Source organism: Falco naumanni, chromosome 1 (assembly GCF_017639655.2).
Source record: "Falco naumanni isolate bFalNau1 chromosome 1, bFalNau1.pat, whole genome shotgun sequence".
Classification (NCBI taxonomy): Eukaryota; Metazoa; Chordata; class Aves; order Falconiformes; family Falconidae; genus Falco; species Falco naumanni.
In genome coordinates this window covers 40,131,241-40,147,660 of record NC_054054.1, presented here as the reverse complement: position 1 = coordinate 40,147,660, position 16,420 = coordinate 40,131,241, and the positions used below count along the sequence as shown (strand labels likewise).

The 16,420-nt window shown below is 42.0% G+C and overlaps 1 protein-coding gene across 1 annotated transcript in view; it reads left to right on the top strand.

The window, feature by feature from the left end:
- Positions 1-16,420, top strand: part of ATRN (attractin) — a 156,680-nt gene that overhangs the window by 130,256 nt on the left and 10,004 nt on the right. Inside the window, exon 27 of the mRNA XM_040590812.1 lies at positions 6,266-6,373. Coding sequence (XP_040446746.1) covers positions 6,266-6,373 — 108 coding nt within the window. The remainder of the gene's footprint in view (positions 1-6,265; positions 6,374-16,420) is intronic.

Sequence of the window (16,420 nt, the reverse complement as noted above, 5' to 3'; positions counted from 1 at the left end):
GGTTGAACTTGCAGATGGCCAGTTACAGCTGACCGTTTGTGGCTTTAATATGTCCATGTAGGACACCGTCATATCAGGTTGGCAATTGCATACACAGAGTGGCATCCAGCTGAGCTCTTCTCACGTAGTCTTTAGTGGTGTTGCTGCTAGAGAATTAAGTTGGCTTTAGTATATCCCAAAAAAGAACTGTTGGCCAGTGTTTGTGATGATGAAGCTCGACTATCAAGTCTAGCACTAGGGGAGTTCAGCCTCGTTTAAAAAAATCCCACAACAGTGTTTGTGTTGAAGCTGTTGCCTTTTCAGACTCTTAGATCTCTCTCTGATGATAGAAGGCAGTGATACAGGTATCTAATTTAGCAATTTGGAAAAATCAGGGAGAGAAGCAGTGTTATGTAATTATGCTAGAAGAGCTGTAGTCAATCAAAGGTGCGCTCTGCTGTTGTGTAATTATCTGGTATTGTGTGTGTTTTAGTCTGCATGGACTATATACTTCTGGTCCTTTAAAAAGAAGTGATATCTTACTCTTCTTATTAAAGGTCAGGTTTTCTGTGCCCTCCTACTGGGCATAATTATGATGAATAACTTACTTACCTTAATCAGCCCTGAATTAAATATCTTCTGTCATTTCAGCATGAGGCAACTTCCCAGCAGCTTTGCTTTCTGGTTTGTTATAGTTTTCAAGTGTGGAAATGCCCGTTGAGAAGCATTTGAACATTAATTCTCTCCTCCTCTCTCTTTCAACATACCCTGCAAAGTCAGTTACAAAACTAATTAGCTAACATTAATATGTGTACTGCTCTAGGGGCTTAAAAACTTAATTTTCAGTGATGATGGAAGCGTCAGAGAAAATTGTTTGTTTGTTGACTTACATGGTAGTTAATGTAATTGTCGCTAAATGCTTTAAATCACTTATTTCTGAGACAATGTGGCTCATCTTTATGCAATATTTATATCTTGTATGTTTACTTCTTTGCTGATGCCCCATTTTATTTTGTAGGTCTTACTGTCTTCCCCTCCTTTCTCCTGAGGTCACCAAGTGACTATAATGTAAAGCAAAGGTTCCCACAGCAGGATATGTGTGTTACCTCAAAGTAATGCACAGTGATGCCTCAGTTCAGTGCTGGCCATGTAAACACACAGCTCCATCTGGCTGCCACTGCCACAGGGAAGGACACCTTTTCCAAAGGCCCTTGGGAACACCAGGAGGGTGATGTCCCCTTCCCACACTGGCTGTCAGCAGCCTTTGAGCTGTGCCTTGGGCAGATCTTCTGGGACAGGCTCTCCGGACAAGGTTTTCTTAGTTATGCCTGGAAAACAGGTAGTTGATAATTTCTGTGAATACACAAATACGTATTAGTGCACGCATGGGATGAGCTGCCTTCTGAATTCAAATGAAACCCTTAGAGCAATCCAGGATGTGCAGGAATAAGCTCAAAATGCCTGTCTACAAGTGCAACCACTCTACCCAGTATGTTTTGGAAGGGTAGGAGTGCTCTCCATCCTCTGACCTCAGCAAAGTCACTGTGACTCTAGTTAGCAAGTGGCCAGGTCGAACTAATAAGCTTTGCTGGGTGAATTTTGTTACCCTTTGCTTTGTGTACGCAGTGAGACCTTTAGCTATTTGATTAAATTGTGTGTTTTATGCACCTTGGAGGGAACTTGTAAAAGGACTGACACACATTAATAACTTCACAGAACTGGTTAGGAGGAAGGAGATGTCTTTGTTCTGATTCTGTACACCCTCTGTAGCCTTGGGGTGGGGTAGGGGTGGGGCTGTCCAAGGTTGCTGAATCTGTGTTGGAGAATCTTTAGTGCTCTGTGTGATAGGAGCTGCATGCTTGATACAGGAAAATCCCAAATACTCTCTTCTGTCCCCCAATATTATTTTTTTTTTTCAGAATGTCTTAAATTGATTTGTACTCTGGTTGTTTCCTTATCTTCTTTATCCTTCTTCTCTTTCCATGACGCTGGAGCTATTGTTACTTTCTTTAGGCTTGCTGCTGTTTGTGAGATCCCTGGGTTTGGCCCATTGGACCAGTTTATCTTTGCAATACAGGTAGGGTAGTGGTTCAGAAACACACAGCTGATTTCACAGTCTCCTGGGTTTTCAAGTTGGCTGTGGACAGCGTGGAGAACACAGGTAGTGATTTTTCTTGCTCATAAGAGAGTGAAGCTTGATTTTTCTGTGGTGGTACAGAAATACGACAGTAGAGACCCAGGTCAATCAGGGGGTTGATCATAGCTTTAGCTTTGGAGCACCATCTCAAATCCATTTCAGCCTCAAAGGTTGCAATAGGAATCCTCGAGGGATGGCCTTTAAGCCTACTTGTCTCATCAAAGAAAAGGAACGTGTTCTTCTAAGTCCAAAATGTTGTCTCCCAAGTAGCTACTTCCCAGAGGTATACTTCTAAAAACAACAAGCTATGGGTCCAGAAAGACCTGAATTTCAGAAGTACCTTGAAGTGTTAGATCTACAGATTTCCAGGGGAAAAAAACCCTGTTGATAAGACTATTGCTCTTTTCTGGCTTCCCTTATTAAAGTTTACTTCCTTTTGACCGTAGGCTGGTGTAATGGTACCAGAGGTTCGTGCTGATACCCTGCCTGAACATGTCCTGTCTGCTGGAAGTAACTTGGATGCCTTTCCTGGGGGGGTCCTACTTGCTTTGCTTTTAGTCTGCCTTAAAGTGGAAGCTCATCCGTGCCCATTATTCACTTAGCACACCCATGGTTTTCTCCTCCTTGGGTTCCTACTTTTTTCCTTCTCACCACTGTTGAAAATTGAGAGGAAATACTCATGGAAAAAGTTGAGTTCGTTACGAGCTCTAGATAGCTCTTGTGTTTAGCTTTTTTTAAAGCCATTCTTTATAAAGAGCAAATAAAATCCAAAACATGTAGCATTCTTCTGGAAAAATCAGCATCCTTTCATGGCTGAAAATATCTGAGCCCCATCCGGAAAGCTACCATAGCCCTGTGCTCATAAAAGAGGCTCTGCAGGGGGCAATTGCTGAGATGGATGGCAGCGGGATGGTTATACAGAGACTGGTGACTGCTTTATTATTGTGAATAAAATGTTCGGGCTTTTCTTGTCAGAAAACACAGCATAGGTTATATTAGTCAATTAACCTGGTAACCTGAATAGCTGTTTTTCTTTTGCGTGAGAGCCTGTGCTAGTGCATGAAAAGGGTTTCCTCAATTCCTCTGGCAGTTTTTCTCCCATCAGTAACACACTATTCATTTTGGATTATCCATTACTCATACATGTATGAATTTAAAGAATCAAGGGTATGAAACACTGCATCTCTGTGCCGTTCGCTTCTGGATCTGCACCTGCAGTCCTGAGCCAGCTTGGCTGATCTTTTTCTCTTCCACTGTAGACTGCTGAGTTTGTTGTCAGGTTCTCTTAGTGTCTGGTTGCACCAAAACCTTCAGGCATTGTTTCAAAACTTCCCATTCTGTGATTGCTGTAACTTTTGGGGTTTTTTTGGATGGAGTTTTTCTACTGATAGTGAGGGAAAAAATAATAAAAGAAAATCAGTGCAAATGAAAGTTGTGCAGATTCTCATAGTTTGTGGTTACTTAAATATTAAAGGCCAGTGGTGTGTTCCTGTACACGTTTTTTGATGTGTTTTTATTGTAAGCCTGTCAAACGTTTTGCCTTTAAAATCCTCTTCAGACCAAAGTGATTTAAAATATTCCCAGGTTGTCCTATTAGTTGTGTGATCTACAAACCAAAGGTTTGCTTTGAAAGAGTTTTGAGGCTCGTTATATTAAATCTCAGCAAGCCAATCATTAGGAATGAGGGTAAGCCAGGTTCTGGTGTATCGTGATGTTAACTGCTGCTGATTTCTAATGCCATGCTCAACATCTTGGCTAGGGAAATGCCACAATTTCTCCCTTGCAACGTAATAAAGCCTTTTAATTAAAAATTTGACACACCAAACAAATACTGAAGGATAGATACGCACACAGGTTAAACATGCACAGTGCATGCCTTGGGGGAAGGAGTGACATTCTGGTTACAGAACAATTATTTCTCAAATTTATTCTTAATTTGGGGGCGTGGGTTTTTGTGCTATGACAGAAACTGGTGTTAGGGAAAGGATGCTTCCTTGGGCATTTGCTGCTTTGGTTGCCATGGACCTTTGGTTTTACCTGGTTTGGCCACTGTTACAGCTTTGGGACAGCCCCGAAAGCAATGGCTTTCCATGGCCAGTTCAGAAAAAGAAGACAATAACATCGCTGTCAGCATTGCTTTTCCCACTGCTTGTGTTGTCACACATCTCTGCCTTCGCAGCGCCGCTTGGGGTTTTATTTCTTGAAGCTACTATTGACTTCAGTAGGAGTCATGTTGCCAAATTGCACATTTTCTTTAGCAAACTCAACTTCCTTCAAAGAGCTAATAGCTTTTCGTTCGTAAGTCTTTTGGACATCTTCATCAGGACAGCTTGTTCTTTGATTTTATAGCCACTAAACAAAGCGCTTTATGATAGCTGAAGGGGACAATTGCAGGAACAACCACCCAGCAATCTGTTTCACACTTGCTTTAGTCTGCAATCTGCTGGTGTGCTTTAAATATTCGAAAACTCCTTGTGTTCTTTTACCCAAGTATGAGTTACGAACAAGTTTGTTTGCAAATGCTTAGTGCAGCTCCATTTGTGTGAATTCATCGCAGTTTTAGCTTTGTGACAGTATCTACAATCTGCTTTGAAATGCCCTTTTTTGCTTCCCCCCCCCCTTCCTTTCTCCCCCCGCCCCCTTCCTTTTATGGCCATGAAATTGTATATTTTTAAAATGAACTGAGAGTCATAGAGGCTTATAGACGTGCCCCCCCAGCTTGGTTGCACTAACTTCATCGTGCCTTCCTGCCACCTCGCCTGAGCCCCAGGCCTACAGAGAGTCTTCCAGTTTTCTGCACAAAAAAACCCAAACACCAAACCAAAAGCTGGCATGGCAAAGAAAAGACCACAGCAGGTTTACAAGTTCAAGAAAATGGTGATTTAATTATTTTGTCTGAATGAGTTGCATGGTGGATAGCAGCATCTTCCTTTTGCCTGTGTGCTTTGTCCCTTCTGCTGTGCTGGACGAGGGCTATTTTGGGGCATGAGGCATTTTGTGGCATTTAGCACTTTTTCAGTGCTTTAAATGATCTGTTAGTGCTCAGAGCATCAAATTGCCTAGAATTAATGGAGAAATGGTGATGGCAGGTGGTGATGGTGGAAAGTAGAGAGGGCATTTCGTGGTGCCCCAATCTAGCTTAAAAATAGGGTATAACTGCTATTGCTGCAGCGAGGTAGTAATGCTAAACATGTAAAGCTGTGCACAACAAGTGGGTTTTTAGGCAGTTGCTGCATTTAAGGATAAGGCTGCTGGTTTTTTATACACTGTACAAAGTATATGCCTCTTCCCTTACTAAATACAGGCACCGAGTCACATCAGACCCATTGCTTCTGGGAATTAGGGTTATGACTTCTGCATCCAGTTACAGGTTGTGTAGGTTGCCATCAGTATTAGAGATTAGCTGCCAAAGCCAAAAAGAAGCGTGTCCACAGCTCAGCTAAAATTGAAATGCTGTTTCCAGCCCAGCTATATAAGAAGTGCCTTTTTTGTGTGTCAAAAAAAAGGGAGCTGCATCGTAATGCTTAAGAGTACAATAAAAAGATGTCTTGCATTATGAAGGCTTGCAGAGATTTACCCTGGAAAAGGTTTTCTATTTTAATAAAACATATTGCAACAAGGACACGCTTGCTGTTTGATACATTTGCTGCATTCAGAAAGGAAGCAAACAATAAAAAACGATGATTATTCACTAGACGCCTGACAGCATTTTGCTAGTGCTTTTATAAAAAATAGCAAATTCTTCCTTACAATAGTTACAAACTGCTGGTAGTTTGATTTTAAAATGGTTCCCACAAATCCCTATGGAGTCCTGTCATGCCCCAGACAGGTGATGACAACCAACTAGGGTATCACAGCTTAAAAAGTAACTAACTTCTTTATGGAGGCTTAAGCAGATGCATCTTCCCTCACAAATGAGGCAGGCTAAGACTGTGCGTGTAGCTTTACTTGCAATAACGTGTTAAGTTGCAATAATGTGAATATTTACAATTATCTATCTGTACCCCTAAGCCTGTTAAAACACCAGGAGGCTATTTTTCCATAGCGATTGGTATCGCTTTGTATTGGGTGAAACCTCCCAGATGCGTGTTTTTTTCATCTTTGTGTTGGAACAATATGATAATAATAATTTTCTGTTTATTAAATTAGCAACTACTCCGTGAGATGCAACAGATGGCAAGTCGCCCCTTCGCCTCCATCAACGTTGCCTTAGAAACAGATGAAGAGCCGCCAGATCTCATTGGGGGAAGCATAAAGGTGAGAGATGGTGCTTCAGGATGGTCCTCACCACAATTAATCATGAATGCTTGTTTTAAACTGTGGTTAAAACAATAATTCCAAATCCTCTATTTGTTATATACCTGCAAGAAACTGTAAGTCCAGGAGGACCAACGAATACCATTTTCATGTGCTTGTATCCCTGTAGGTATGCACTTACAACTTTTGGGCTGTGTTAGATAAAAGTTACGCTATTTGTAGAGTGTGAGATTTTGTTTGCCTTGTTAGTTTTTATGCCTTGCAATAGAGAAGAATGCAGCTTTACACAGTAGAACATTTGGTTAGAAATAGCTATAGGTGCTGCAAATAGAAACTATTCTTCTGTGATAACTCAAAGGAAACAGAAATATAATCATGTTTGTGTACTGTAATAGTGTTAACCCATTTCTGATGGTAAATATGTTCAAATATACCTTGTGATGTGCAAATAGGTGTGTGGAGGAATCATTGTCTTGTACCAGGCTGGCATGTTCTGAGACGCAATGCATTGTATTTTTAGGAAAAGTATATTTTAGAAGAGACTAATGAGTTAAAAGATATTTTTGATGTGATGCTCTGACTAGTAGACTTGTATACAATGGGAAAAAATTAAGGGCTTGAGAACACTAATGATTTTTTTTTTCCAGTCTAAGGTAGCTCTCTCATTTAATTTATATAGACTTCAGTTTTTTGGAAGTCATCCACATTAGTCCAGGCACTAGGTTTCTCACTTTCTATTACTGTGGCAAGAGAGCAAGTTCTGCTTTTCAATAAAAAAATGTGTGTATTTTAATTATTGTAAAGCACATGAAAACAACCTGACCCAAGAACTTTTGTTTGCTGAGTAATAATACTTAAGTCTTGGCCTTAGTATTAGGAAATGCCACAATTAACGTTGACTTGTATAGGTTTAGCTTTCCTTTATTTATGTGTGAATATAGTCTTTCATGGCAAGTTGTAATACTTTTTCCACCTGATTGGTGTCCTGCACTGTGTTCTGGATGGACACTATGTAGAAAAAGCTTTTCAACATGTTTTCTTAGTTTCATTATTTGTTCTGGTTATTTTACCATGTTCCTTCCAAGCATTTAGTCACAAGCTTGAATGATTCCTATGATCACCCCATATCTGAATGCTTCCTGAATGAATTACTACCTTTCTCTGAAGTGAGGGAGAAGTGAGGACAAGTGAAGTGTCCTTGTTTTGTAGAAATGAAGCTTGGAGCGTAGTGAAAATAAAGGAAAATCTGCAAAGGTACTCAGTAATTTGGGATAATTGACTGATGGGGCAGCTAAGCTGACCTGTCTCTGGGGCCTCTCCTTGGAGGCTCTGAGTGGTTCTGCTCCCTGCTGACTTTCATTTGACTCCAGATCAGTCAGTTTTTCTAAGTTTTTATCATTTCTCTACTTCTGTTAGAAGGATGGTAGGCACTGGAAGTCATTAGCCACTAATAGCTCACCAAGACTTTGAAATACATGCTTGTGAAATTGGATTGTCACTCAGCAAATTAGAATGAGCCTATTTTTCATTGCCTCATCGAAGGTGGCGTGGGATGTGTGTGGATGTTCCTGTCGGGCTGGAGGCAGGTTTGTGAGGCTGTTGCCTGGCTGCAGATGCTTTTGGGTTGCAGTCTGCCTGGTCTGGGGGCACTTCTCTGCCCCTCTTTGCATTTTTGAAAATGAGCTAACTAGAAGCACCTCTTCTGTAGGATCAGGCCAGACCAAAGCTGTCCCAAAATTTTTGATCTCTCTGACAAGTTTGTCTGCACTCAAGGACTACAGAGAAGACAATAAACTTTGGATCTCTTACATTCTGATTAGTGTGTTATCCCTCCTCCTGTTCAGCTGGCAGTGCTTTTGCCTTTTTCATTTGGGTGTTGTTTGATTTCTCCTCCGCACTGTTCTGCTTCATATTTTCTTCTCAGTTTCTTCTTTGGTTATAGGAATCTTCTCTTTTGAAGTGATTCCACAGACAGGATTTCATCTTTCTCTCACTCGCAACTAAGCTTCCTTGCTTTCCTGTGCCTGCTGTCATCTTCCCTATCTCACTTGTCTGACCTCCTTGGGTTACTCAAGAACGGATGGAGAAGCCAGTTTGAAGCATAATAAATAAGACTGTGGACAGATGTCCTGGTTTAGACCCAGAAATTGTTACCAACTGCTAATTGCCCTCTGTGCCGATAACTCACAAATGTTTCTTAATCAACTTCAGGCATAAATGAGATGGTCCAATTCAGGCAAATGGTGCAAACCTTGTACCATAACCTGAAGCCAAGTAGGGAGCATGGACATGGCCAGTTGTGCCAGCAGGCAGCTTCATCTGCTGGAAGATCTGGGTGCAGAATGAGGATGCTTTTCCATTACAAGGAAACTTACTAAATTTGGGGAGGGGTTATATAGGATTTTTTATCATCTTACAGAGTTTGGATGGGGAATATAAAAGTATGCACAAAAGTCTGGAGTGTTTCAGCAAAGTTGAAATCACATGGAGAAGAGACGAGGTTCAAGAAGCTCGTGGGTTGTGAGCAACTTGGGGAATGACGCTTCTGAGATTGTCTGGCCTGTTGGATGTCACATATAAATGAATTCAAATAGAAATGAGGAAGCAGTCTCTGTTTGTGGGGATCGGCTTCAGGTTTTCCCCTCATCCCTTTTGCACCTGCTTGGGGAAAAAAGCTCCTAGCAGGAGGGAGCTGCAGAAGGACAGGCTGGGACAATACAGAAATGCATTTTTCTTTGTGTTTTGTAGTTCCTTAGTTATTAGCCAAGAAAGTGAAACATTGTGATGTTGTTGGACTGTAACCCATTCTCCAGTTACTCTGCCATTCACTGTGTCAAAATTTGAAAGCCTTCGGTTTAATGTAAGAAATCCAGACTTGCGTTATCATAAATGCATTGGTGTTTTTCCTTCCCCATGTGAATCAAAGCTTTTGGTTAATAATGAGTTTATTTGAGGGGTTACAAAGGAGAAGTGGAAAATGGGACGTCTTGTCTGCAAGAGATTAATTTTCTTTTCCATTGTGCGTAGCCAGTTGGCACCCAGTGTCAAGCTAGTTCCATCCTAAGCTAATGCTTTCCAGCTGGACAGTATTAGAACCGTGTTTTCAATTAGTATTTTTCCTGGGGTACTTAGAAGTAATAGAAAGTGATTTACCTGCAGGGAAACTATTCATATTACAGTCTGCAGCTAGGCAACACGTAACTAGCTGCTTTGGTTTATTTCGCACTCAACAAATACCCACTCGATTGCAAATCTACCACAAAATTTGCTTAGTTATTACAAAATCTATTGGCTTTTCTCTGCAGCTTTTTTGTGCATTCAGAGGTGCTGTGTATTGCAGTTTTTTTCTAAGAGTATTTAACATTCCTGAGTATTTGGGACTCGTCCAAGTGTCTGAACTGGTATAGCTGTAACTCAGGCTTTTTTAAGTCTTGTTATCTAATTAATCTTAAGTCCTGTAGTCCTCTGCAGCCATTTTTAGAAGAACCTTTCCTGCAAGAATTAGAAAAGTTTGTAATTGTGACATTGATTTCCAGCTGTCTTGAAGGTGGTAAAGGCATGAAGTTAACGCTTGTAAATTCTTGGGAAAAACACATGCACAGCATAGCAAGCAAATGCTTAGCTTGAGCAAAACACCTACAGGTTCAACAAGAAAATTGTTGCATTAGAAAAAAATTATCCTTAAGTTGGAAAAAAAATTGTCTTGGAAGCTTTTAGAGGATTTGAAAAACACTCTTGTAAAACAGAGCATTTGCCTGGTAGAGCAGGTTCGTAGAGCAACTTTTGCTGTGTTGTGTTTAGGGATCCAATGTGCGAAGCCAGCACTAAGAAGTGATTATCTTTGCATCTGTGATCGACAGGCTGTCGGTCAAAATCCTTGCGAAGTTCATTCTGTATCTTCATGCCGACGTGCACTTAATTCTGCTGTGTTAGGCTTCTGAGGGCAAAACAGCTTCGCTGCAAATCCTTAATCAGACGTCAGCTCACCAAGCTGGCTGATTCCTTAAAAATAGCAGAAAAAAATGATGGAAAATAGCATCTTACTTTAGTAATTAGTTCGCTTTGTTATGGAAGAAAGTTCTGTTGAGTGGTTTAAAGACTGCCAGAAGATCCCATCTGTTCAAGAAGTAAGTACAGACATGAAGTGGTGGGCTGACTGAGGAATGGGCAAGGGATACCACAGATTTATATTTTCAGTCTACATGTATTTTGCATCTGAGTGGTGCCCTTGTTAAATTCCTTTTACATTGTAATGAAGTTACAACCATCAGTAAGGAGTAGAAGAATGAGTAGTCCTGTGCTACAGGGCAGTGGGTTTGGGGAAGCTGCAGGGGTAACAGTGCAGTGAGGAGTGGTTTGAAATGAAACATTGTCCGGCTCCAGCAACTTCATCTTAATTTTTGCATGTAGCCCTATGTTGGGCTGTTCCATTCAATGAGAGAAGTTCAATGAAGAACAACAAAGGGCCAAGGAATTGATGGGGTTTACATCTCTGATCCTATTCTGGTTATCAGCCTTGATGACTCACTTCCCCCCTTACTTCACATGTTACTGACCTGCTATTAGTCCCTCAAATTTGCTGGGGGACCAGCTTCTGTGACCCACTTCCAGCCCACCTCATTTACAATGAGCCAGATGAGCGTAAGCACAGTGAGCACGAAGTCTCCTACGTGCCACCGAGCTGAGACTGGGGGTCTTCATGCAAGCAGACAGTTTTGGAAGGATGGCAGGCTTGAGCTGTGATATATGAAAGTATTCTTAAATAGAAGTGGCCAGGCTATCGTTATGCATTGGAGGGGGACAGAGCAGGTTAGGGTTTTTCAAGATATAAATAAGCTGAATATCCTCAGAAGGATAACGGCTGGAAGAAAAGGATGAAATTGAGAGTGGAAAACATAAACTGAATAATCTTAATCTGATGTGGTAGTTGCTGGGGATGGTTGACACGCAGCCTTCGAGGCCGGAAAGGCTGGTTTTATTTTGCCTGACTTGTCTAGAGGCAGGCTGCTCGGGCTTGTTAGCTTACCTTTTGAAATGCAAGGTAATTTCTAAAGTACTATTTCTGGGGTTTCTAGCATCTGCTGGTTCTAGGAGCTTTTCCTTGCATTAACGCTAAGGTGTTCAAAGCATGTCAATGTGTAGCTGTCTCCTTGTCTTTAGCAAAAGCACTTCCACTCATTAGACTCATTAGGTCAGTGCATGCAAGCGGGTGGCAGGAGCCCTCCCGTTGCATCAGGGTGACGAGGGACGCACGACAAGAACCGACATCCCAGCTTGTACTTCATATTTGGTGTTAATTGTTCTTATGCTGGCCCACTTTCTAATTCACGGAGAAGTGGATGATCCCCTTTGAAGGAGTACCGTGCTAGATGGAGTTGCCAGTGGTAAGATGGGAGTGTTAGCTGGGCGGCTGAGGTGTGTAAAACGGATTAGCTGCACTAGAATGGCATGTAGCCTGGCTGCAATCCGTACTGCCAAAACAACAACGGGAGTACCTGATAAAACCTTCACCTAATGAATTATTTCCAGTTAACTAGTGCCGGGTATCTTGTTTTGGTTTCTCTTGCAAAATTAGCGGGGGCAATTTTTGCTGCTTCCATAATATAATATGAAATATAAATACTTGGAAGGGAGCTATCATGAGATCAACAGGGACATCTGTTAAGCCTGCCTTGTATTTAGGGACTGTTTGGCTGATAATTGAGATTTAACTAGTTTTAGATTTGAAGACTGGAAATTTTTCAGCAGGATGGACCCTGATTTTAGCTGATAATGAGGAATTTGCTGGAGGGAGAGGAAGGAGCATGAAGCTTCCCACAGAAGAGGGTTTTTCTAAGCTCTTTTTTCCCTCTAGTGCAAACAAGTGTCTCTTCTGATTGAAGTACTAATAACACCAGCAGCTTCTCAAAAAACATTATTGGGGATCTATTTGCATTGCTTTATGCCAAGTAGTTGTTTTGTGTCTTGTGGTTGCAGTCTTCATTCGTCTGATTTCATTGGGGTTTTTTCCTTACACTTTTTAATGTGCAAAAACCAGCCAAGTGGTTGAAAAAAGCCAGAAAAATAATGCCTCTTCACCCGTACAAAATCAAAATAAATATCCACTGTTGGCTGTATATATTTTGCCCAGATTTGCTACCCATGGCCTCGTCCATCCCGTCCCCTCCCCGGGGCATCAGCAGGGAATTGAAAAAGAAAGGCGAGTGTTGGCTTACATGAATGGCAATGCTCAAAGCTGTGACATGAGATTTTGTCATTTCAGGGTGACTGCTTTTGAAATACAAACTTGCCCAGTGAAATCCTTTCCTTTACCAAGAGCTCATGTCTGTGTTTTGCTGGATTAACAGTGTGCATTTTCAAAGAGAAAGCAGTTGTTAAATGCAGTGGGAGAAAACTCTTGTCCCCTGTGGAGGTCGGTTTGCTTATATGCTCCCATTTATTGGTAACTTAGGATGTTCAGACCTGTATTTTCAATTTCAGACTGTTAGCATTCATCTAAGGGTTTGAAGATGATTTTTATTTAGCTCCTCACATGCAGGAACCCAAGTGTTGGGGCTGAGTTGTGAGCAATTCATTGCCCAGCCCCTGTGTTGCTTCCAAGGTAGAAATCGGGACAAGGTAAATGTAAATTTTTAATCTAGACTCATTTACTGCAAATTATTGCTGGAAATTCATTCATCTCTATCTTGGAGGACATACATATTACCCTGACAATTTGATTTTAAAAACTTAATACTCTATTTTTTTATAGAAAATTGCTTGTAACTTATTTTACAAATGTTCACTCAGCTTTTAATGGCACAATTTAAAAACTTGCAAATGGAATTTGACCCTTTTTCTACAGAGTGAAATCATATGAAGAAGTGGAATCAAATAATAAAGTTGAACTGTTTCAGTAATGTTCCTCTTCTCTTCCCCCACCATAAGACTTTTCCTTTATTTTAATTTCCTTACTGGAAATTGAAAACCATGTAAGAGTTATTTGATCAAACCACAGAAATATGCTTTCTTGTTAAGGAAAAAAAATTCTCTACAGTATTTTTTTAAATAAATTCTGAAAAGCAATATGCTGGCAGTGTATTATAGAACCTAAATAAAATTGATGCTGTGTTTTTTAAATTACACAGAATATTTATTGTTCTAGCTATTAGTTTTATGTGACATATTATTAACCTTTTGAATTTGTCAGATATAAACAGCGTAAATAGAAATAATGAGATGAAATAAAAAAGAAATGTTTAGGTTGAACATCACGCAATTCAACTTGATTGCGGAAAGCATTTGGCTGTGAAATTGTCTCCCAAGGGAACTGGTGGTGCACTCCACACCTGGGTCACCTAGAAATAGCCTGGAAAAAGTCCTGGAAAATGCCTTGTTTGTGTTAAAAAAAAAAAAAAAAAAAAAAAAAATCCTGCTGGAGAAGCTGGACTAATTAGATGACCTAATAGGTCTCTTGCTGCATTTAACTTCCATAATTGTTCAAGCTTTACGCATATTAAGTACATATCAAAACTCATAAACAACTGAAATTGCTTGGCTTTTTAGTGCTGGTTTTAGCCAGTAAAGTCATCAGTGGAAAACAGCTGAGAACAGATTTTGCTGCCTCCAGGAACAATGCGGTTGTGTCACTGCTTAGTAAAATACCATTAACTTTATATTTGCATCCAGAAAGGGGTGGTCATTGTTTCCAAGTGCTGCCTAACACAAAGCATGTGAGAGCACTTCCCGGTTAAAAGCCAAATGCTGCAGTGCACCTTCCTGACAGCGCACGCTGCCCAGCAAAGCGTGTTTCCATCCGTGCGCCAGGCTGAGAGGTCTTTGTTGTTTTTTCTGTCTCTGTTTGACATTTGTACTATCCTCGTTGCTAGTTGTTGGGGTTTCTTCCCGCTGTTTTCCATTGATCGTAACTTTGCTGGTGTGGAGGAGCAGACAAAGTCCATTGCTGGAGAAAGATTCAGGCTATTTGTGGCTGGCAGGGCGAGGGAGGGGGCTCTGCCCCTCTGCCCTGCTCTGGTGAGACCCCCCTGCAGCGCTGCCTCCAGCTCGGGGGTCCTCAGCACACGAGAGACGTGGAGCTGTTGGAGCGGGGCCAGAGGGGACCACGGAGATGGTCAGAGGCTGGAGCAGCTCTGCTGTGGGGACGGGCTGGGAGAGCTGGGGGGGTTCAGCCTGGAGAAGGGAAGGCTTCGGGGAGACCTTAGAGCACCTCCCAGTGCCTGAAGGGGGGTTCTAAGAAAGATGGGGACAAACTTTTTACTATAGCCTGTTGTGATAGGACAAGGGATAAGGGTTTTAAACTGAAAGATACATTTAGATTAGGTATAAAGAAGATTTTTCTTACAATGAGAGTGGTGAGACACTGGCACAGGCTGCCCAGAGAGGTGGGAGATGCCCCATCCTGGAAACATTCAAGGCCAGGCTGGACGGGGCTCTGAGCGACCTGATCTGGTTGCAGATGTCCCTGCCCGTGGCAGGGGGCTGGACTAGATGGCCTTTAAAGGTGCCTTCCAGCCCATACTATGAGTCTATGATCAGCTGCATGAAGTTGTCACTCCAGTGCACTCACAGTATTTCTGTGAGGACAAAGAGTAGCTGCAGGGCAGGGTGCCTGGCCGGTAGACCAGCTACAGTTGTCTGTTCATAGCACAGATAGAACCCAGGCAGCGCAGCATCCCCTTTGCTGACCACCATCCTAGTTGCAGCCAGAAGGGAGATAGTCTCCTGGCTACACGTTTCTTTACTGCTGCCGTGGTGCAGGCATGCTCTGTGTTCTGTCAAAGGTACGGCTCCTTTCTGATGGGCTGTTGGATGGCAGTTTGGCTCATACGCGGGTTGACCCAGTCCACTGAAGGTGAGAACTTCTTACCCCATGAGCTGTGGTCTTTGTGCACCCACTCCAGCAGCTGGGCTCCGCAGTCCCCTCTGCCCCTCTCCAGGTGTAGGGCTCTGCTGTTCAGGCACCGATCAAAGCAGTCATCACGTGCCAAGCGTCTGAGGGATGCACCTTATTTGCATAGATTTGAATAATGTCTACTTTATTGTGCCATTAAGCCTTCAATAAAAAGGAATTGCCTCTATAATTCAACAGTGGGTTTATCAAAACACTGTAAATGGAAGTCTCTGGCAGAGGCTGGTTTTAACCATCTGATGAAAGGTGTTACAAAGTTTGGAGATCTGCGTATTCTATATTTATTTTTTTTAGGGACCATTAAAAGCCACCTGTCAAACTGAAGCACAAGCATTTATAATGACCTGATCTCTGGTTTCCAAGTCCACTCCTAACCTTCTTACAGAAAAGCAGCTTGGATCTGCATCAAGAGCATTCAGAAACCACGCGGGAGGCAGACATGCCGCAGAGGTGGGAAAGGAGAGGAGATACGAGCACTTCTTAGGTCTCCCCACAGAAGTTCAGCTTGACAAAGCCAGCCAGCTTCTCCTTGGCTGCTTTGTGCCATGGCAGCACCTACATAGGTCATGTCTAAACACTAGCAGGCTCACAGCAAGATCAGCTGTGGGCAAGAGCTGGAATTAAGATAGTTGTTAAGTTGGCAGTCAAATTATTCCATGTGTTTTCCTCCCTGTCTGCAGAATACAGTCCCTGGGCTCCACCGCTGGGTTGCTGTGTATCTTGCAGAGGGCACAGTATGCCCTTCACTCCCAGCTGACCTCTTGCTTGCATCAAATTCATCATTCCCGTCACTTGGCATGTGAGTCATTTCATCAGGCTGCGCTTTGTCTCTTGGCCTGGCGAGCACACACTTGGAGATGAGATGCAGTATGAGTCACAGTTCAAAAAGCAGGTGCCTGAACTGGTGCTGTCAAAAATAAATTTGCAGGACTTGATTCTTTATGCTGGTTTTTGCTGTTATTAACTGCAGCTTGTCTCAGGAAAATGGCTGGTCTTGATGGACAATAAACCATTTTTTCCTCTTTTAGATTTGAGATTGAGATTAGCTGCAGCAAGATGATCTCGTGCTTAATTCCTTCCAAATTAGTTTGCAACTGCCTGACAGATTTTGGATGCATCAGTATAGAAAATATACTTCC